Source organism: Triticum urartu, chromosome 7A, assembly GCF_056163025.1.
Source record: "Triticum urartu cultivar PI428250 chromosome 7A, HENAU_Tu73, whole genome shotgun sequence".
Classification (NCBI taxonomy): domain Eukaryota; kingdom Viridiplantae; phylum Streptophyta; class Magnoliopsida; order Poales; family Poaceae; genus Triticum; species Triticum urartu.
In genome coordinates, this window is record NC_141879.1 from 105662992 (window position 1) to 105686242 (window position 23251).

Consider the following 23251-nt stretch of genomic DNA (forward strand, 5'->3'; position numbering starts at 1 on the left):
AATTCATTTCCTCACTTTCGGGGAAGAAGACATCGTCGCACGTTCAGGACCACGACGTTTTTGTTGCCATTAGTGGAAGTTTAACCAAAGAAAATCTAGAGAGTTCCAAGTACGTGGGATGCAAACTTAAGACAATTCAAGACACGTAGAAACGACTGATCACGCCTAGAATAGTTGAAGTCAACATGTGCAGGGCTTCAGCTAGCTTGGCACACCACGTAGACAAATCGACGCGGCCAACGGTAGAACCATTCGTAGAGGGTTCACCTATATACACACCAACGTTGCGTTGCCACACGAATGGAACAGCTTAGGACCACACAATGGCGTCTCCTCCTCCATCATCCACCGTGATCCAGATGCCTCCAAGTCCACAAACCAACGGCCAGCCGACGGCCGGGACAGTCCCGGCCATGCCTAATGATGCCGGTGACGTGACCATAGCACCTGCAGCAGCTGCCGGACCAGCATCCAAGGCAACGGACAAGGTCATGTCGAGCGCCGCGAACCTCGCGCAGCTCCTGCCGACGGGCACAATGCTCGCGTACCAGGCTCTATCCCCGTCCTTTACCAACCACGGCAAGTGCGAGGCCTCCAACCAGTGGCTCACCGCCGCGCTGGTCATCATCCTCACCGCCCTGTGCATCCTCTTCTCCTTCACCGACAGTGTCCTCGGCCGCGACCAGAAGCTCTACTACGGCGTCGCCACACCACGCGGCTTCAACGTGTTCAATTTCTCCGACGAAGAGGAGAAGCTGAAGTGGACTCCAGCTGAGTTCCGGAGGCTCCGCATCAGGCCACTGGACTTTTTGCACGCCATCTTCACAGCGCTGGTCTTTCTCACCGTGGCGTTCAGCGACGTGGGGCTACAAAATTGCTTCTTCCCCAACGCCGGCAGGAACACCGCAGAGCTGCTCAAGAACCTGCCGTTGGGCATCGCATTTCTGTCGAGTTTTGTGTTCATGGTCTTCCCCACAAAGAGGAAGGGCATCGGTTACACCGACACCACTCCTCGCAAGAAGCTCACTTGATGTTTAGATGATCATATCACCTTTTTTTTGGACAATTAGATTACAACGTAATCACGATATATATTGTTAACTTGTGATTACTTTATTTTTGAGAAATACTTGTGTATTGTTTAGTTTGTTATGCCATGGCCCATGGAACCATCCGTGTATTTTGAGAAATATACTTGTGTATTGTTTAGTTTGTTCATGCCACGGTCCCTCATACCAGCTCAAATATGAGGCGGATATGGGGCGCCCGGGCTGACCGGCACCCCTCATGGCTAACGAATTTGAGATGATCTAGCAACAGCATCGCCCCCCGCGTCGCCCTCCCGCTAGGGCGGCTCGGGTGGAAACCCTAGCCCCCGCCACCGGGCATGTCCATCCTCCCCCTCTCCTCCGCCGCCGCTAGAGGAGGTCGCCGGGCGAAGCCCCAGGCGGCTGATGGCGACGGCGGAGGCTCTCTTCCCTCCCGCGCCAGATCAGGTGAGGCGGGTCACCCATGGCACTGGGGTGCTCTCCCCCGATCCGCGTCATGGCGGCGCGGCGGCGCATCTAGGCGATGGCGCAAGGCGGCGGCGTGATGCTGGGTGGGGGCGGCGCAACTACTAGGCTCCAAGGAAGATCTGGTAGCGCCGTCCATTCGATGGGCTCGTGGGGTCATGGCGGCCTTGGTCGCGGTGGCCGGCGGCTCAGCCTGTCGGCGGCGGCTGGATCCCGGGGTGGCGGTCCTGGAAGGTGGCGGCGGGTGAAGCTCGGGCTTCCCGCGACGGCATGGCGTGGTGTTGTCCCTATCCAAGGCGGATCTGCATCGCCGATCTCATGGTTTTGCTGTGGATTGGTTCAGATCAGAGACGGTGATGAGCGTGCGGGATCATCTCGACGGCTCTCGCGGTTTGGTGAGGTGGGGTGAGAGCCCTCCTCCCAGGCTCCAGTGGTGGCGCACTCAGGCAGTGGCCATTGCACCAGGGCTCCTATGGTGACACTGTTGTTGCGGTTGGTTGCCAGATATAGGCGGCTAGATCTGGGGCTTTGAAGGCGGTCGAGACAGTGCATAGGTTGCCGGGTGGATTTCTTGGGACGGATCCGGGTGAAAACTAGGTCTTCGGTCATTGGCCAGAGCCGGTGATGACGATGCCCTTATCATTGTTTCCTTCATGAAGGCATCATCGAGGTGAAGCTCCCAATCCCACCCAATACCTCCGGAGGAAACCCTAGATCAGCTGATTGGATGACGGCGGCATTCATGTGTCGTTACCCCCTTGGGGCGGCATTCTTGGAGAGGCACTTGGGCTCGAGGGACCAACGGATGGCTTCTTCGGTGGAGCGGTGTTTATTTCTACATATTCATGGCGGCGGTTCTCGGCGGCATGGAGCAGTGGAGGCTTGACGTCAAATGTGTGGCGATGGACACGCACAGGAGGTCGACGTTGTCTGGCGTCGTGGTGGCGTCGATGCCAGAAAGGCCATAAAAGGTCGATGCGTCAGTACATGCTTTGAGATGGATCGAGGGAAGACGAAGGTGACGTCCCTTTGCAGCGTGTGCGTGTGGTACTCATTAAGAGTGCGCCGGGCCGGAGTGTTACCCAGTCCCGCCTATGTGGCTTGGATGGGGCATCCAGCGTTAAATGTTAGGCTTTTGTGCGATGTCTGTTTGGTATTTGGTCCGAACATTCGGCACCCCTTCATCAAAAGGATAGGAGTAGCGACAGATGTCGTCTAGATGGTGGCCTCGGGTTTACTATTGTATTTTCTTTGTAAGGTCTTTGTGAATAATAAATAATATGGCCGCATGCATCTCCCAGATGCAGAGGCCGGGGGTGATTCCTCCTTTTCTAAAATAATATCAAGCCCAAATATGGCATGGATATGGGGGCTCCCAGGCGTCCGGGCGCGTCCGCCACGTTGGACCCGACATCCCTACCCCATCATAATTTGCACCAAATCCATTAAACTATCCCTCCTCCTCCCGCCTCCCTCCACCCGTTCCCACGTCCGAGCCCTCGCCGTCCGCCACCTTTGCTCACCATCCTCACCACCGATCCCGATCCTCCGCCCTAGATGTCATCTAGCCCGTCTCCGACCGCTGTGACGGAGAGGTTGAACTTGAGAAGAAGAGGTTGCAACTCGCACGGGACGCGGAGGATGCGAAGATCATGTTGACAGACGAAACACTTTTGGATGAACATGCAAAGAAGTGACTTGCGGAGAAGAAGAAGGAGATCAACAACCATAGGGTGTACGAGGTGACAGGGTGCCAGTGGCAGCAGCGGAGCATGCAGCAAGGATGAGGCGGAGCGGGACGCAAGGATGGCCTCTGAGTAGGCGGCATGGATGGCGTCCGGCGAGTGATCCGGCCAGCCAGTGAGGCACCTGTCACGCTCGGGCATTGCTATCATTTTGGCATGTTCGGATTGTTGTCGAACTATGATTTGTTTTTCTTTTGTTTTGAACTGTTGAATTTGGACAATTTGTATTGTATGATTGACCTGTATAGATTGCATGTATTTGAGACTCTGCATCTAAGGTGTGCGGCAACCCATATGAGGGGCCGCCCGGCGCTGTTCGTGGACACGCCCAGACGCGCTCACGGGCGTATAGGAGGCTGGATTTGCTATGTCCGGCCGTAGATGCTCTAAGATTGGTAGATAGCAAAAAGAAGTATAAGAAATACTTTTTTTAATACTTACAGAGTCAAAATTGAAAAAATAAAACGAAAATACAAATGTCAGGAAACGTAGGCACTCGCAGCGCCGGCCGGCCTAACGAGCCGGCAATCAAGGCCGCGGCTCCACGCCGGGAGGGCGAACGAACTCGATCCGATCACATCCACACGCATCGACTACAATCTCCAAGGCAAGCCTGATCGAGCCAGGTCTGCACATGCGCGCACGGACGCGCAGCCTGTCAGGTCCATCCGCGCACGGACGCGAACGGAAGCGGAGCTTCGTGGGGAGGCTTCGCTGCTGTCCCTGCGGATTGGTCTGCGGAGGCGTGGGACTTCTATCTAGAGAAAGAGAGGGATTCGGGCTGGTATTCCCTGCGGATTGGGTCGTCCAAATGTCGCTCCCGATTTTTACCTGGTGAGAGTTTGCACGTGGGTTTCGGGCCCTGAAAAAAAGGAAGGGATCCGGGGGAAACCCAGGCAACCAAATGCGCCTTATACGGTTCACCCGACAGGCTGACAGACGACATGTTCCTCCATGGAGATCACGGCGAGCGGTCAGCTTCAGGAACCATGCAAGGTGAGGCCTCGTGTATGAGTTCATGACGTTTTTGTGCAGCTAGCAACACATACATGAGCTGATATGCATCGATCAGCATCAGCACCAGATGATCTACATCTAGCGCTTCCAGCCTTCGTCGACCTACGATAGTCATGTGTCGAGTGAATTGCAAAAAACCATCACATTGACGTCTAGGTTTGCAGAAAACACCGGTTTACGAATTTCTGTCAAAAATCATTTATTTTCGGTCTAATTTTTGTAAAATACACTAGTTGACAGCTTTGGCTCATTTGATAATGATTATGACGGATGGAGCTCATCATTTGATGACATGGCATGACGGTGCACAGTAAACGATGTTAGAGGGGTCTTTTTTGCCAAACACACCCCCTCTCTAAAAAGAAAACTGCCTTAAAAAAGTCACCACCCATTCCACTGCCGTCCCCAAGTCGTGCGACCTGCCCCGGCCCCGGCCCGGGTGCGAGCAACGGCGACCGCGCCTCCCCTTCTCCACCCCCTCTCTCTTTGCGAGCTGGCGGTGCGCATTCAGGCATCTCGGCCATGCCTCCCCTTCTCCGTCATCGCTCCTATCTGTTTCCCGAGCCGGTGGCGCGTGGCCTCGCGCAGCAGGGCGAACGTGGGTCAGCGACGGCCGCGCCTCCCCTTCTCCATCCTTCCTCCTCTCGGCTTCGACCTACCTGGACCTCACGGCGCCCTCGCGCCCGTGCCGTCCCCGCGTCATGGTGGCCACATGACCGGACCTCACCGACATCAAGCATGACGTGCGGGTCATGGCGGATCCAGATCGCGAGGCCATGGATCCACCGCGGTCCCCGGCGTCGTGGATCCGGCGAACTTGGCTGCTAGATAGCAGGCGGCTTCCTCTGGTGGCTCGACCATAGGCTGAGGTCGACGGACGCCGGACCTCTAGCGACCGCAGGCTGAGGGACGAGGTGCGGCCCACCCGCCCGGCCAGCTTCGTCGCCGACTGCTGCAGAAGCCGCGCACCTGTGGTCGTTCCCTCTACTCCGGCTCCTGGCGACGAGACCATTGCCGGCATGCTGCTGCTCTGCTCGCTGCTTGGGCAGCCCAAATCTATGTGTGGAGCTGATCGCTTTTTTATTGAAGGGTGTCCCGGTAAAATTACAGGGATTGTTTTGTAAATTGAGAATATCCCTCATCTAACAATGTATAACGTTGTCTACCTGAACCTTTACGCCAAGTCATCAAATGTGAGGCCCACATGTCATAATCACGGTTAAAATGCCCGAAGGGACCGATCAGTGTTTTCTGCAAAAGATTAGACTAAGAATCAGTAGTTTATGGCAAAAATTCATAAACTAGTGTTTTTCTGCAAACCTAGGCGCCAATATGTTGGTTTTCTGCAATTCACTTCCGTGTGTCCTTACTCATCGTCAACTCGGTGCGGGGCCCGGTCGAGGTTCGAAAGCGCTGTCCACTACGTCATACGGCTCCGTCCGATCCACCAATCCGCCTCTGCGCTAAGCCACACGAGCCCAACAGAACTTTCATCTTGCACACATCGTGGATACACTTCGACAATACCCACCTACTGAATATAAGATTTTTTAGATCACTACTTTAATAATCTAAAAAATCTTATATTATAATGTATTAGTTAACAGAGAGAGTACATACGTGCTGCGAGTCTTAGAATCACGAGAGGGCTAATTCCTTCATGGACCACATCTACACCAACCTAGGACGCCTCATGCAATAGCTATTTTTCGCCCAGTCGATCAACTCCTTCAGGCAGAGCACGACATCAAGCTGTACGGCTATATCAAGTTCAAAAAATTATATATTTGTCGACCACGTCTATACTATGAGAAGCTATATCGACATGCACCATCCACATGACACGTCAGTGTGTAAAGAGATGTAATTCTTTATCGATTTCTTTTGCACGACAACAAGCATCAACACACATCGTCAGTGACGGACGCCTTCATGTGACGCACTACTTCACACCGCTAGTTCTTCATCGACACGTTATCGCCAAGGTCTACTATAACGTGGCCTTCATCAATCATCGTCAATACACCGTCGTTGTCTTGTCCATAAGATGAACACCTAACATTCTCTGATAGATTTTTTTTTGCAAGACGCGACTTCAACAATGCCAATGACCGCATCATGATGACCGAAACGATCGCGCCATTTACGACAGTATGACTGCATCGACACGACATAGTGACGAGCCCTACAACCACATGGTTCTTGAAAAACCAATGTGTTCTTTTTCGAAATGCGCGAGCCATTGGGCGTACGAGATGGCAACAGAGTGCTCGCAGTGGTGCGGGCGTTGGGCGACTCCTCGCCGGCGGAGTGGACTCTGGTCCGCCACGGCGCAGGGTCCCCTCTGGCGAGCGGTGCGGTTGCCTGTGCCGGCTCGGCGGGAGCGGGGGCGGGGGTAGGGGCCCGACGCAACCGCTTCTGGGCTTTGGAGGCGGAGGACTCGGAGGATGACGACATGGGATCGGAGGAGGAGCAGCTGATGCGCGCGGTGTCGGCGGGGCCGTCGGTCGGCGACTTCGTGGGGTTTGCGGCTGAGGCTCGCGGTCTGCGTGCGGGGGGGCGCCTGCCGTTTCGCGCCGGGAGGCCGTGGCTCAAGAGCCATGGACTCTCGCATCTGGCTTCCGCCGGCGGTGGCGTGCTCGGGCTCGGGCTCGGGAGAAGAGGTGGGGGCGGCTCGGATCATCAGATCCAAGACGACGGCGAGCCTGGTGGCCGCGGGCGGGGCAGAGCTACCTAGGAAGGACTGGCCATGCCTGCCTGCACCACCCTCCCCTGCGGCGCCGGCGGTGGCGGAGCGCGGTCGGGAAGCGCCGCCCCCCCCCCCCCCCCCAAGTGCCTAGGGTTGAACTGGTTGGGCCGGGCTTTGTTAGTGGGCCTGGGCCGGTGCGCCCTCATAGGCCCGGGACGGATGCTCCAGGTGGGGTGGGACAGGGCACGACCCTCGTCTCGAGTCCCACTGGGCCTACAAGGCCCTCGTTGCCTCGGCCTGCTCCAAGGCTCGTGACGGGCTATATATGGCTGCGGCGGGGCTGCCTGGATCCACATTTAGGGTTTCCAGTCACTTCCAGAGAGGTGCGGCGCCTCGCTCACTCTGCCTGCACCCTCCAGATCTATCCTCCCCCCTCCCCTCTTCTCAAGTCTTTCGCGGCGGCGGTGATGGGTGACCAACGGGCTGACAAGCGACCAATGGAGACCTCCAACCACGAGACGGACCGACGCAGGGAGCGCAAACTGCGCGACAAGGCGAAGCGAGCGATGCGGGAGCGCTCGGACGAGCGCGAGGCCCGAGAGGGGCGCGGCGGGAGCCGAGACCAGGGCGGGCGTGAGGGGGATTGGGGTCCTCCTCCCCCTTGGTGGATCCAGCTGCAAGAACGCAAGAAGAAGAAGGCCAGTCAATGGCGTCAGGAGCTCGAAAGGACGCCGGCGGTGCACCCTCACGGTGGTGGGGGCCACGGTGACCCACTAGCCAAGAAGCCGCTGGCCATGGCGCTTCCCTCTTCGTCCAAGGGCACGACGGAGGAGCCCATTCATTGGAGGAGGTCCCCGACGTCGAGTGCTTCAAGTGTGGGCGCTTGGGCCACTTTCAATCCAAGTGCAAGTTCAAGCCTCTCTGCGTGCTCTGTAAGGAAGAGGGTCATGCTTCCCCCCATTGCCCGTCGTGTGACCGCCAACTGCACTTGCAGATCATGGGCAGTGCCATCTCAGGCGACGGTTTTTTCTACCTTGAGTTCGATGAGGATGCCGAGGCTGACTTGCCCGTGGATGCTAGAATCAAGAATGCAGCTATCCTAACCGTGGATCCTGGGAAGCTCAACCTCTGCATCCTCAAGCAAGAGCTGCAGCACATGGTGACCGGGGACTGGGATTGGCAAGTGACTCAGTTGTTCTTGTCCATCAATGACATCACTGCTATGGTGTGGGACATGCTTCACGAGGAGGTGCAGCCGATGGCCATGCCCGAGACGTGGGTGAGGGCTGCACGTCATCCCTAAGAAGCACATGCGCGAGGACCGCATCAAGGAAGAGTTCTGGATGCTAGGTCGACCAATTGTGGTGGATGAGCTATCCCTCATCAGGTTGGGACCGGTGAGGATGAAGATAGCGTGCAAGGCTCTGGAGAAGCTGAACGGGTTTGTGGAAGTGTGGTTCAATCACGAGGGTTTCCAGATCAAGGTGGAGCGCGAGGTGCTCCCCAAACGCGGTGGCGAGCGGGCGGTGCTCGGAGCTGGGCCTTCCAACCCTCCGCCTAAGGATTCTGACTTGGCGGGGGGAGCACGGCCACCAGGCAGCTCTAGGCCTGGCGGTGCTGGTCCTGGCAACACCCAACAGGGAGATGGCAGGGTCCCTAACACTGCAGCGGATCCGGATTCCAAGATGCAAGACATGGGAGAGGACCAAGAGGATAGCCTATGATACGTCTCCAACGTATCTATAATTTTTGATTGCTCCATGCTATATTATCTACCTGTTTTGGACATTATTGGGCTTTATTATTCACTTTTATATTAGTTTTGGGACTAACCTATTAACCAGAGGCCCAGCCCAGAATTGCTGTTTTTTTGCCTATTTCAGTGTTTCGCAGAAAAGGAATATCAAACGGAGTCCAAACGGAATGAAACCTTCGGGAACGTGATTTTCGGAACGAACATGATCCAGGAGACTTGGACCCTATGTCAAGAAATAAAGGAGGAAGCCACGAGGTAGGGGGCGCGCCTACCTCCCCCCCAGGCGCGCCCTCCACCCTCGTGGGCCCCCTGTTGCTCCACCGATGTACTCCTTCCTCCTATATATACCTACATACCCCCAAATGATCAGAAATGGAGCCAAAACCCTAATTCCACCGCCGTAACTTTCTGTATCCACGAGATCCCATCTTGGGGCCTGTTCTGGAGCTCCGCCGGAGGGGGCATCCATCACGGAGGGCTTCTACATCAACACCATAGCCTCTCCGATGAAGTGTGAGTAGTTTACCTCAGACCTTCGGGTCCATAGTTATTAGCTAGATGGCTTCTTCTCTCTTTTTGGATCTCAATACAATATTCTCCCCCTCTCTTGTGGAGATCTATTCGATGTAATCTTCTTTTTGCGGTGTGTTTGTTGAGACCGATGAATTGTGGGTTTATGATCATGATTATCTATGAACAATATTTGAATCTTCTCTGAATTCTTTTATGTATGATTGGTTATCTTTGCAAGGCTATTCGAATTATCAGTTTGGTTTGGCCTACTAGATTGATCTTTCTTGCAATGGGAGAAGTACTTAGCTTTGGGTTCAATCTTGCGGTGTCTTTTCCCAGTGACAGTAGGGGTAGCAAGGCACGTTATTGTTGCCATCGAGGATAACAAGACGGGGTTTTTATCATATTACATGAATTTATCCCTCTACATCATGTCATCTTGCTTAAGGCGTTACTCTGTTTTCATGAACTTAATACTCTAGATGCATGCTGGATAGCGGTCAATGAGTGGAGTAATAGTAGTAGATGCAGGCAGGAGTCGGTCTACTTGTCTCGGACGTGATGCCTATATACATGATCATACCTAGATATTCTCATAACTATGCTCAATTCTGTCAATTGCTCAACAGTAATTCATTCACCCACCGTAAAATACTTATGCTCTTGAGAGAAGCCACTAGTGAAAACTATGGCCCCGGGTCTATCTTCATCATATTAATCTTCCAATACTTAGTTATTTCCTTTGCTTTTTACTTTGCATCCTTATCACAAAAATACCAAAAATATTATCTTATCATATCTATCAGATCTCACTCTCGTAAGTGACCATGAAGGAATTGACAACCCCTTATCACATTGGTTGCGAGGAGTTATTTGTTTTGTGCATGTACGAGGGACTCGCGCATAATATCCTACTGGATTGATACCTTGGTTCTCAAAAACTGAGGGAAATACTTACGCTACTTTGCTGCATCATCCTTTCCTCTTCATGAAAATCCAACGCAGTGCTCAAGAGGTAGCAGCCTACAAGATACTTCTATCGACACTGAGACTTGGGATAAGTTGGGTGCCTTGTCGGCCGATGCTGGGGCCATGGGGGTGGCGACCCAGGACACGGCGGTGAGTGTGCCGCCGCTGGCCCGCTCCCTCGCGTTGTCCTTTGACGAGTATGGGTCCAACATCATGGCCCAGATCCCGGAGATGGCCGGGCTACACGAGGTGGTTGGGGCCCCCTCTGCTGCTCTCCTGTCATCCTCTCCTCTCGTGGTGACGGGGACGGACTCAGGGTGTGTGGTGGATGAAGGTTGCGACATGACACCTGCGCCCAGGCGTGGCTCCAACAACTCTGGTCATCAGGCCAAGAAAACGGCTGGCAGAAAGCCGGCCAACAAGCAAGCAATGTCCAATTCGACGGCGACGGCGATGCTCGATGGGGATCTAGGGGCGGCTTTGGGAGCGCCCGAAGCGGGCAGCAAGGCCAGTTGCTCCAAGGCGACACCGGTGGTGCAGCGGGCTCCTAGCGTGCGGGCCAAGGCCAAGCTGGGGGAGCTGTCCTCCATGGAAAGCGCCAAGCTTCGTCTCGCAAACAAGAATCTGGAATCGTCGGGCTTGGGCGCCGTTGGGGAAGACGCGTGATGAGGACCGCATGACCGAGATTATGCAGCAGATCAAGCTATGCATGGTGAAATCGCGACAAGAAGGACAGCAAGCTTGAGTCTTTTGCGTTGAGCTCTATGTTTCGCTCCGCTTTTGTGATCCTTAAACTACTTGGTTCTTAGCCTTTGCCGGGACGTCGAGCCCGCGGAACTTATGTTTTCTTCGGTTTGTAATGTTGAACTATTTGTGTGGATGCTTCCTTGGGGCTTTATTAATTTAAAGTCGGTCGCTTCGTGCGTCTTCGTTCCAAAAAAACCGATGTGTGCTTGATGTGTTACCTCTAGTCCGGGCAAAACCGGCGGAGTCATGATGACACCCTCTGACGTTCGCAAGGTGCATCATCGACGTGAAATTTTCACTGGTAATTCATTTTTTGTACAGAAGGTAATAAGTATTGTTAGATGATATGATTTAAACTTGATGTAATCTCAACCATCTCTTATCTCTATTCCCTGTCGTAGCTTTCCTGTTCTCTTCTTTCATGTACGAGTTGTATCCTAGCAATCAACTCTTGCCTTGTACGCCACGAATAGGGGCTTTCCTGTCGCACATAAATATACACCATGCGGCTCCTCACGAGGAGTAGGAACGCTTCCATCTAATCTTACATGGTATACAGAGCCATCCTCTTCACAATCTAGCTACCAGAAACCTCTCCATCTCCATGGCTTCCTCGACTTCAGTCGTCCTCAACCTTGGTCCTCTGCCGGCTGAGAAGTTGACAAAGGGGAATTATTTCCTATGGAAAGCCCAAGTGATGCCCGGCCTGCGAGGAGCGCAGGTCACTGGGCTCCTAGATGGAACCGACGCCGCGCCCCTAGGCACGGTGGAGCAGCAGCAGTCAGACAAGACCATGGCTGCGGTGCCAAACCCACTGTATGTGCCATGGCTGCAGAAGGATCAACAAGTCCTTAGTCATCTGCTGAATTCTCTCTCAAAAGAGATTCTTGCACAGGTTATTGGTAAGGAAAATACCTATGATCTATGGACTGCAATCACCACAATCTTTGCATCGCAGTCACAATCTTGTATTACAAATCTGCGGATCGCCATCACCACCACCAAGAAGGGCACGATGTCCAGCTCCTCCTTCATCGCCAAGATAAAGAACCTCGGGGATGAACTTGCGGCAGCATGTCATCCAGTTTCAGATCCCGAGATGGTGGACTATGTACTCGCAGGTCTCGACCGCGACTATGATCCCGTGGTGGCTGCCATCGGCGCTGTCAAGATATCCACCAGTGTCGATGAACTCTTTGCCCAAATCTATGCCTTTGATCAACGGATGGAGATGTTGGGCGATGGGGCAGAAGGTGTCGGCTTCAACTCTTCAACAAACTTGGCATACAGGGGTCGTGCCCAAAACAACAGAGGCCGCGGCCAAGGAAACAGGAGGCGTGGCAGAGGAAGGCATCCTCCCACTCCTTCTGGTGTCGGCACCAACGGTGGCAGGAACTACCGAGGACGTCCACAACAGCAGCATCAGCAACGTCAACAACCAACTCGGGATTACCTCAGTGCCAAATCTGTTACAAATTTCATGCAGGAGGTGCCCATGAATGTTGGGATCGCTATGAGGAAGATGATTATGAAGATAAGGAGGCAAATGCAATCACCAGCAGCTATGGCATCGACACCAACTGGTACGCGGACACTGGAGTAACAAATCATATCACGGGTGAGCTGGACAAGCTAACCATCAGGGACAAGTATCATGGACCGGACCAAGTTCACACCGCAAGAGGTTCTGGTATGAAAATTACTCATGTTGGTCGCTCAGTTGTCAAAACCCCCGTGAAAAACTTGCATCTAAATAGGATCCTATATGTTCCTGAAACTTCAAAAAATCTTGTCTCAGTTCATAGGTTTACTCTTGATAATCGTGTTCTAACTGAATTTTATCCTTACTTCTTTTTGGTTAAGGACTTGGACACGAGGAGAGTACTTCTTAGGGGCAAGTGTGTGGGAGGTCTTTACCCACTTATATCATCATCGTCGTCGTCATCGTCAAATAAGCAAGCTTTTTTCGTCATCAAGCCGTCTTCTGCAAAGTGGCATAGTAGATTAGGTCATCCTTCATCAGTTATTGTTAAACATGTTCTTAGCAAAAATAAGCTTCCCCATGCTCATGAGTCTAGTAGTGAGTCAGTTTGTGATCCATGTCAGCAAGCTAAAAGTCTCAACTACCATATCCTATTTCTACCAGTATCTCTACTGCACCCTTACAACTTGTATTCTCAGATGTTTGGGGCCAGTTCCTGTCTCGGTTGGTAGACATTTATATTATGTAAGCTTTATTGATGACTATAGAAAATTTACTTGGATCTATCTTCTTAAGAAACGATCTGAAGTGTTTCAAGTTTTCAAGAATTTTCAAAATCTTGTTGAAAGACAACTAAACACTAAGATCGTTGCTATGCAAACTGACTGGGGTGGCGAATACAAGAAACTCAATTCTTTCTTTCAGCAACTTGGCATCTCACATCATGTTTCATGTCCACATGCTCATCAACAGAATGGTTCTGCAAAAAGACATCGCCACGTTGTTGAGGTAGGTTAGCCCTACTAGCAAATGCATCCATGCCACTCAAATTCTAGGATGAAGCTTTTTTGACTGCTACATATCTCATAAACTTGCTCCCTAGTAAAGTCATCAAGTTTGAGAGTCCTATCACACGACTCTATGGCATTACTCCTGATTACAAATCTCTCCGCGTGTTTGGTTGTGCATGCTGGCCCAACCTTAGACCCTGCAATACATGCAAACTTGCTTTTCGTTCAAAGCAATATGCTTTTCTTGGGTATAGCCCAATTCACAAAGGAGTTAAATGTCTAGATATCTCTACTGGTAGGGTCTACATCTCTCGCGATGTTGTATTTGACGAGTCTGTTTTTCCCTTTGCGTCTCTTCATCCTAATGCCGGAGCTCTTCTTAGAAAAGAAATCCTTCTTCTTCCACCCACTTTACGAAGTTTTGATCATGGGGGCGACAATTGTACTAACCAAAATGATAATTCTGCTAGTGCTGGTACTGTGTCTTTACATGTGCAGGATCATGGAGAATACACGGAGGAAAACGATGCAGAAAACGGTGCACAAAATGATCAAAATTTGGCAGAAAATGATGTTATATTTCATGAGGAGGAAGAAGACGCGGGCGCTGGATACGAGGAGGATCCGATGTCACCTGGAACTCCTGTGCGTCAGTATCTCTCGGATCGCGCGCGGGGATCTGCCCAGAATCATGCGCCAGTCAGGAGTCGGTCCTTCCAGCGAACGAGCGCCACGTCTCCACCTACAACGTCGGTCCCGCGTCCCACGCGCGGGCATGCACTAGCGCCAAAACTACTAGGCTTGGGCGCGTTAGGCTCGAGGTCGTTGTGCCCCACGCGCCACATGTAGACGCACATAGAGGAGAGCGCATGATCTTCTACGGCCACCACCGCTGAAGCAGTAGCAATTTCGGCCACATCGGAGGCTACCAGCTCTGGGCCTGGATCCGCTGTGCAAAGCGGGTCAAATTCTTTTCCAGGATCTTCTGTGGCCGGAACTTCTACACCATCTCCTGTGCAACAACCTACACGTCCTGTTCAACCTCAACCAGCAGTCATCTCACGTGTTACAACCCGACTACAAAAAGGTATAAGAAACCCAAAAATTAGAATTGATGGTACTATATCGTATGGCATGTTGTCTATCGCAGGAGAACCAACAAATTTAGAGATTGCACTTGGAGATCCAAAGTGGAAAAGTGCTATGGATGAAGAGTACTCTACACTTATGAGAAACAAGACTTGGCATCTTGTACCAGAACAGAAAGGTAAAAATATCATTGACTGTAAGTGGGTTTACAGAATCAAGAAAAAGGCAGATGGCTCAATTGATAGGTATAAGGCACGTCAAGTTGCAAAAGGTTTTAAACAACTTATGGTTTAGATTATGAAGATACTTTCAGTCCCGCTGTTAAAGTTGCAACTATCAGACTTGTGCTAGCTATTGCCGTGTCCAGGGGATGGAGCTTGAGGCAGCTAGATGTTCAGAATGCGTTTTTCATGGTGTTCTGGAAGAGGAGGTTTACATGAGACAACCACCTGGGTATGAGAATAAAAAAAACACATCACTATGTGTGCAAGCTTGACAAAGCTCTTTATGGCTTGAAACAAGCACCAAGAGTGTGGTACTCAAGATTGAGCTCTTAGTTGAGGCACCTTGGTTTTGTTGCATCTAAGGCCGATACATCATGTTTCATCTATAACAGGGCAACCATAGTTATATTTGTGCTAATATATGTTGATGATATCATAGTTGCAAGTTCTTCACAAAATGCCACTAATGCTCTTCTACATGATCTAAGTTCAGAATTTGCTCTCAAGGATCTTGGTGATCTGCACTTCTTCCTATGTATTGAAGTTAAGAATATTCAAGATGGCATAGTACTGAATCAAGAAAAATATGCTACTGAACTTCTAACTCGGATGGGGATGAAGGACTGTAAGCCATCACCTACACCATTATCTTCTTCGGAGAAACTTTCAACATTTGAAGGTGAACCTCTTAAGGAAGAAGAAAGCACAAGATACAGGAGTACTGTAGGAGCTTTGCAATATTTAACATTGACAAGGCCAGAAATATCCTTTGCTGTTAACAAGGTTTGTCAGTATTTGCATGCACCTACCACTGCACACTGGACAACTGTTAAAAGGATTGTAAAATACATCAAGCATACTGCAAGCTTGGGTCTTCAGTTTAAACGCTCCAATTCCACTCTTGTTAGTGTTTTCTCTGATGCTGATTGGGCAGGATGTAGTGATGGCAGAAAATCAACTGGAGGATTTACAGTATTTTTTGGATCTAATCTTATTTCCCGGAGTGCCAGAAAACAGGCTATAGTCTCAAGATCAAGTACAGAAACTGAGTATAAATCTTTAGCAAATGCTACTGCTGAAATTATTTGGTTGGAGTCATTACTTCATGAGTTAGGAACTAAGCAACATCGTGCATCTTGTCTGTGGTGTGACAACTTGAGAGCAACCTATCTTTCTGCTAATCCAGTCTTTCATGATAGAACCAAACACGTTGAAATTGATCTTCACTTTGTGCGAGAAAGAGTTGCAGAGAAGAAATTGGACATATTTATTCCTTCTAAGGATCAAATGGCAGACGGTTTTACTAAAACATTGCCAGTCAAGCCATTTGAAGAATTTAAGAGAAATTTGAATATAGGACAGTTGAGATTAAGGAAGGGTGTTAGATGATATGATTTAAACTTGATGTAATCTCAACCATCTCTTATCTCTATTCCCTCTCGTAGCTTTCCTGTTCTCTTCTTTCCTGTACGAGTTGTATCCTAGCGATCAACTCTTGCCTTGTACGCCATGAACAGGGGCTTTCTTGTCGCACATAAATATATACCACGCGGCTCCTCGCGAGGAGTAGGAACGCTTCCATCTAATTTTACAAGTATATGCATATATGCAGAACAATCATATATGTCTTATTTATATTTTCATTACTTATTCACACGGAGTAACGTGTAGTAACCATAAATATATCAGTAACACATCCATTAATTTCCCAATTCCGTAACTTGTTCTTTCTTTGAGAGAGAATTTTCGTAACTTATTCAGAGAGGGGGCGGCGCCGTTGATGGTCTGTACAAAGGGGTGTCGTCAGGGCATTCGACGCCTTTGGGGCCTTCATTGCAGTTGTGGAAGAAGAGCCCCGGCCGGTAGTTACCGTAGAAGTGGATGTATTGGAACATGGTAACTGAGCAGTCGTTGTTGTTGTTCAAATAGTTGACATAAGGGCACGCAAAGTCCTTGAACGCCGGGCAGCACCGCGACGGATCGAACGGGGGCCAACTGCACCGGCTGGTGAGCACGGTATAGTTCGCCGCCGCAAAGTGCACCGGGCATGGTTTGCTAGCATCCAGCAAGGTCCGGCTTCGGCTCCGGTGGTGGGTGGTGGCGTCGCCGTCGTGCGCAAGGAGGAACGCTTCATCTGCAGCCACACCTACGTACAATTGAGTTTGATCAACCAAGTATGAAGTACTATGAGTCGATTGTAACGAGCTGGCTAGGCTGATGATCCATAGATCGTGACAAACCGGAGATGACCCCAGCTGCGGCGAGCAGGGCCACGCAAAGCACGAAGCGCATCTCCGTGGAGCTTCTGAAATATTCCCGGCCGGGTACCCAAGACAATGGAAGAAATGAGCAAAGAGACGAAGGAGAGACGTGTGCTAAATAGGTGCACGGGTCCAACCGTTTCTTGAAATTACAGCATGAGAGTTTTGTTTTTTTTACCTTTTGAGGTTTAATTGCAGCACGAGAGTTATACTCCTGTAATTTATTTCTGGGATACAATTTTTTTTGAGCCGTGGATACTATTGGCTGAATTTAGAAGTGTAATGCGAAACTGTTTCCTTGCTAAGAGATCATCTCTTATCTTCTCTTAAATAAGAGAAGACAAGCCTTTTTATATGAGTTCTTTTTCTTTCACATCATCATTTATCCTATGTGACACTCTTAAAATAGCATCATTGTACATGCCATGAACAGGGCGCACCCCTCCCTAGGGCCGGCTCTGAGGGCATCTACATCACGGGTCAGTCGGTTTCGCCACGATCAGATCTGTAAGAGAAAATCATGCAAATCCAACACCCGATGGCGTTCGTCGATTTGATCTAACGAGAAAAGGAGCGCCCAGCCACAAACCTCGTGAGCAGCCGCTGGGAGACTCGCCTGCACCACAGCCACCAGCGATGCACATGGAGGCTCAAATCAACCCCAGCCGCACTAATATGATCCCTAGTCGTGCTCTAAGACTAGCTCATGTATTATGATGATCTTGTTTTCTTGAACACTTTATTTGTTTCCTTACAGTTTAAATATAATTTCAAACACGTTGCGGTACCGTCAAGTGATTGTGTTTTATTTACTATTGTAAACCACTTGTCCGAATGGCACTAATGATACATCGTTGGAAAGATATCGACAAAGAGAAACTTTTTCATGTAACGACAATCTCAAGTTCCATTCATGCATATTTTGGGTCGCATGTGAATTTCCGCTGACGATCAACCGAATCGAGGACGCCAATGTACTTGATTCTTTCCGAAAAACATGGTAACCGTGCGGGGCGAATGTATTTCACATAGGGGAGAAATGTGACAAGGATCGAAGTGAACTGCTTGATTTTTCTTTTCCTGACTTTTTTCATTTAACTTGTATGGATTGCAAAGGCGGTGCTAGTGAACTACACTTTTAATGAATTTCTTATATTTTTTTGTCATTTTTAACTTTTTTATATGGCACGAACCAAAGTTAACTACATTACTATTTTTTCTAACTTTTCTATTAACGAGTCTGGGTTGCGTGGATGGCACCAAGTGAACTGCAATTATTTTTATCTTTTTTGAAAAGAATTCTGTGCGAGACGAGGTGAACTTCCATAAGGATGCTGATGTACTCCGAGGCGGAACAAGCGTACTTTAAAAAAAATAAGAGCACATATTTTTCTATGGCAGAATGCCTCTTGGTCAATTCTGTAATGTTATGTACTACCTCTGTGCCTTAATAGAAGACGTTTTAGCAGTTCAAAATCTCCGTACCTTAATATAAGATGGTTTTGCACTTCAACATCTCTGTACCTTAATATAAGACATTTGTATAGTATTTGTTTTATGGAACATACACAACACTGTTATTTTTCTCCTTAGTGAACTGTTCTAGACTGCATGATGAACTTCTAATACTTGTATACAACAAACTAGTTTTTGTTTAACTTGTAACCCATTCATTATGCAAAGCTCATAGGATTATTCGGAATGCCTAGCATCATTAAGAAAGCAAGGCATTACACCATAGCACATATTACAATTCTACGGTATGTACTACATTTCCTTTAGGATGTGTACTCCACTCATCTGAGCCCCTCTTTCATATCTCCAAAGACAAATCGATGACAAGTAGTCAACTTTAGACAATCACCCCTTGGAAGATTTCTTCTAGCATACAACAGCGGGTGATTGTTATTATGAGTTTTTGAGTTGCATGATCCAGAAAGGCCTAGGGTATCAAAAAGGGGAATACTGATTGCAATACTCAGTTACTTTAACCTGATTGTACCATAATTGGAGAACAGAGTTTGTTTTATATTTGCCTCAAAAAAAAGAGAGTTTGTTTTATATATTTATACAGCTCCAGAAGGACACGGATTCTTAGGACTCAGCATCCGTGTACATGAGCATAGTTCCTCTACTTTGTGAATAAAGCCTCTCCCAAAATGTCCTAGAGACACGAAAGAAAATGTGTCAAGATGGAATCTACAAACACGATGGGTTTCACCTGTTAGTGACATAAAATAAAAATCTCTTCTTCTCCACGCCGAGAACAATGACAACTGATTGACGACTCATTTGATGTGTACTCACATATTTCTGTATATATCATTTTTCTTTTGAGAGGAATAATATGTAATGATAAGATGAAATATACCATCAGCAGTATAGTGGATGGCCTAATTGCTTAGCAAACATTACCTATGCAAATCTTAAAAATTCAAACAAAGAAAAGAAGAAGAACGAGAATGGAAAGCCAAAAATTCATTTCACATGAAAGAGAACCAATTGACTTGAGAACATCAAGTTTGTGCGTTTGCATATAATTATAGTATTAGTTTTCATTGATAGAAAACGCAGGACACAACCATCCATCTAACAATTATAAAAATCTAAATATCGTATATGAAGTGATTCCTTTGTAATCCCTTCATTCCAAAATAATTGAAGTTCCTAAGTCAAATTTTAATTAAAAATAAATTTTATATAACATTTATACACATTTGTTATTCTAGATCTTTGAGGATTCTTCTAGGATTTTTCCGGTCTATTCTTCAATCATGGCAGTATAGAAAACACTAGAGGTAATAAAAATTACAACCAAGTTCATGGACCACCCAGCGACGACTACAAACACTAGAGGGAGCCGAAGGCGCGCCTCCGTCATCGCCCCTCCCTCATCGGAGCCGGGGAAACCTTGTTGTATTAGATAGTCGGAAAGTCGTCGTGCTAAGGCCCCAAAGGTGCAGCGCACTAGAGCAGCAACAATCGCTGATGAAGAGAATTGTAGATCTGAAAGATCAAACCAGCAACCACACGAACAAAGCCGAACAAAAAGTGGATCCAAATAGATCCACCGCGAAGACCAGCACCGACCGAATTTCATAAGACCCGGCGGAGACACATCTCCAGACATCATCCGGCGACGCTAATCGCACCATTGGGACGGGGATAGGACTTGAGAGACATTATTCCTACAGAGGGACATCGCCACAGCCACACAGCCCCAACCAAGACGTCATAGAACCTAACAAAAATGAGAACGGGGTACCCCCCCCCCCCCCCGGTGACCGGAGGAGGGGGAGGGGGGGCGAGATCCTCCGCAACTCCATGGCGCAAAGGCCATCGGAGATAAAATTTAAAAAATTTGACCAAGTATATAGAAAAATCCTCAAAGATCTACAATAACAAATATGTATAATATGAAAACATATTTCATAGTGAATCTATTGAAGTAATTTTGATTTTGTATTGTTGATATACTTTTACATACATTTGGTCAAACTTGATAAAGTTTGACTTAAGATAATCCTATAATATTAATTATTTTGGAACAGAGAGAGAGAGAGAGAGTATACAAACACGCCCGGCCGCCGGCGGCGCGGGCAATACTTCGTGCGACAGCTCAACCAAAGGGTCGAGCAATTAAGAATTGTTGCTTAGTGCTCAAGTTTTCATTGGTTAGACTGTCACGGCTGGTAAATTTTTTTGCTCAAACCGGTCAACCGTGGGAAGCTATATTCTTAAACCTCCCACAATGGGTATCGTAGCATAGTATCATGCAACCAAATACAATACCAACTAAGCATAGTGTTGAGTCGTCATACCATTTAATAATGACAAGAAAAGATAAAGATCCTACTATCGTAACATATCATATTAAATGTGGTGCCAATATGAATCGTCTAGAAAAATAAGGTCATATAAAATGTCAACCTATGATACTATGCAATATTGAGATATTATCATACATCATTATGCATGATACTAACCTATGATACCGCCAATTACAAGAAGTCATAAAGAAAACATTCACACTATTCAACACTTAATTCATCAGAGCTTTAGGCCATCCAACAAATTGTACATTTTTTCCAAAAAAAAAAAAATCAGGTTTGTCACCACAATTACAAAGCACTTCAAATATAATAAAAATTACATCGAGGTCCATGAACCACCGAGAAATCATTGCAGCTGCCAGAACAAGCTGCCGACGTGCCGTTGTTCCTGCTCCCATAACGGAGTCGGCCTGACCATATTGATGACAACATGGAAGTCTTCGTGCACGTGCCCCTAATGACCAGCGCTTCAGAGCCGCAGTTGTCACCATTTATTCCTTGGATTAATTTGAAGATCCTAACACCAACTTACGCCATTGGTTTCACGGCGAGAAACCCTAACCTCGTTGCCCTATTGAGCTAGCTAGAATCTATGGCGGAGCTTTGTCTAGTCTGTCCCGACGGACGAACTTGAGAAGGATCAAAGCCCAGAAGACTGACTCTAGAGAAGAATCGTTGCCTTTACGAAGACTTAAACCCCACCTATCTACTAGTCGGAGCCGTGGGACAAGGAATCTTGTCCTCGCCACTGGCCGCCAGAGAGGCAGGCGGAGGGGAGGCGAGTCCACGGGATCGCCAGTGGAGACCGATGGGAAGAAGGCTTTCCCTTGTCACCTTGCGAGAGGGGAAAGGAAATCAACTATCCAATAACCTGTACTTGTTATGTAAATAAAATTATATGTATCATTAACAAACAACTTACCACATAACCACTTCAATAATGTGTATTTGAATGGTTTTGTAATAGGTGATAGAATATATAAGAGTGCCCTCCAACCAAACAAAAGAGTGCTCTCAATTTTTATTTTTAAGTTTACACGTGGATTGTCTACACATAAATTTGTTCCCTCTTTCGTTTATTTTCTACCTGCATCATCAGATTAATTACATGGTAAAATTTACCAACAATAATATCAAAACCATTGGGGATGCCAAGGTCCGTGTCCCATCATGCATGAAACTGCTATAACTCTTTTAAGATGGCCCCTATTACCTAGGAGGTTAAAGGAATTTGATCTCATCCATTGTTTGAGCCCCCCTTTGTTTGGGCTAGAGATTGGTGAGAATCGTGTGATTGTGGATTCCTGAAAATCACTGCAGCTATCGATTTTGAAGAATGGAAACCAAATCATATGTTTACCCTATTGTTGCAGGAATGAACACATAAGCATGGAGGGTGTTGGTCAAACTGTCGTGAGTCAGGGATCTTGAATAAGAGAGCAGATGGTGGTGATCAGGTGCGCACATTGCAGGGAGACCTTGGGGCGGCTTACACCACGATCTGGGGTGGCGTGGCTTAGGCGGAGCTGCTTGCAGCGTCAAAGGAGGGGCTGGCCGGAATACGAGGAGGACAAGAGGTTGTTGGAAATATGAGCAATTTACCAAATAACTTTGCTAACAGAAATACTAGATAAAGCATGACTAATATAGCAAAGATAAAGCAAGTCATGCAATCTGACAGAGAGAAAGTAAATAGCATCTGCATATATGAACTTGAACTAAACACATCTAGAACAGACACTAGATGAAGTTGCATATAGGAAGTAGAACCTAACATATGTAGGGCAGAAACTAGGGCAAAGAACTGTGGCAGGACACACATACGGGACAACAGCAGCAGAAGCACTGGACTTGGGGTCGACATCCTCTCCAGCCATGTCGTTGATGAGGTTGTCGATGTCGGGGAAGAAGTCGTCGTCAGGGAAGTAATCGTCGGAGTCCGTGATGAAGAAGCCAGTAGTCGCGCCGAGCGCTCCCCAAAAACCTTATCACCCTTCTCCCGTACAGGACTCAAAAGGTGCGGTTTCGGAGGCCTACTGTCCCGACGTGCGATGCACGCCGCAAGCCGGGATGAGGAAGACAGCAGCAGCTCGGAGATGGAACCGATGGCGAGGGAAGGAGTAGTTCTGGTGCGTCTCTCTGGAAGGAGCGACCTCCCTTTTATAGGCACAAGAGAAGGAGGCAAGAGGGCAGCGATGGGAGGTGAAACGAAGAGACGGAGATGAAGCGAACAGCCAGCAGCCGAAGGGCTCCACCGTTCGCATTCGAACTCCACTTTGGCAAAAATCTTTTCAGCTTCCATGTGACCTTTCGTATACCCGTAGTGCGTGGCAAAATTTTAGACATCGGCTCATTCCCGCAACCCGCGGCGCGGCGCGTCGTGACGAGGCGAGGCGTGGCG

General features: G+C 48.7%; 2 protein-coding genes and 1 pseudogene across 2 annotated transcripts; 2 read left to right on the forward strand and 1 right to left on the reverse strand.

Annotated features, from left to right (window-relative positions):
* The first annotated feature begins 260 nt into the window (after nucleotides 1–260).
* LOC125521777 (protein DMP3) lies at nucleotides 261–1209 on the forward strand. Its single transcript, XM_048686840.2, has one exon. It carries the CDS (start codon nucleotides 324–326, stop codon nucleotides 1029–1031), a length of 708 nt encoding a protein of 235 aa, XP_048542797.2. The 5' UTR covers nucleotides 261–323; the 3' UTR covers nucleotides 1032–1209.
* A 10345-nt stretch (nucleotides 1210–11554) lies between these two features.
* LOC147958318 (uncharacterized) lies at nucleotides 11555–15780 on the forward strand. The gene is made up of 7 exons (XM_087532050.1): nucleotides 11555–12380; nucleotides 12437–12640; nucleotides 12749–12831; nucleotides 13942–14088; nucleotides 14900–14985; nucleotides 15149–15539; nucleotides 15691–15780. The coding sequence occupies exons 1-7, from the start codon at nucleotides 11555–11557 to the stop codon at nucleotides 15778–15780; spliced, it is 1827 nt and encodes a 608-aa protein (XP_087388176.1).
* A 733-nt stretch (nucleotides 15781–16513) lies between these two features.
* On the reverse strand, nucleotides 16514–17048 carry LOC125525848 (GPI-anchored protein LLG1 pseudogene; annotated as a pseudogene).
* Nucleotides 17049–23251: the final 6203 nt, after the last annotated feature.

Bases quoted from the DNA above. Each gene is read 5' to 3' on its own strand.
- LOC125521777 (XM_048686840.2), top strand. From the start codon at position 324: ATGGCGTCTCCTCCTCCATCATCCACCGTGATCCAGATGCCTCCAAGT.
- LOC147958318 (XM_087532050.1), top strand. From the start codon at position 11,555: ATGGCTTCCTCGACTTCAGTCGTCCTCAACCTTGGTCCTCTGCCGGCT. The intron at 12,832-13,941 runs GTACTTCTTAGG...TTACATGTGCAG, and splicing joins AGGACTTGGACACGAGGAGA to GATCATGGAGAATACACGGA. The intron at 14,089-14,899 runs GTGCGTCAGTAT...TGCCGTGTCCAG, and splicing joins CGATGTCACCTGGAACTCCT to GGGATGGAGCTTGAGGCAGC.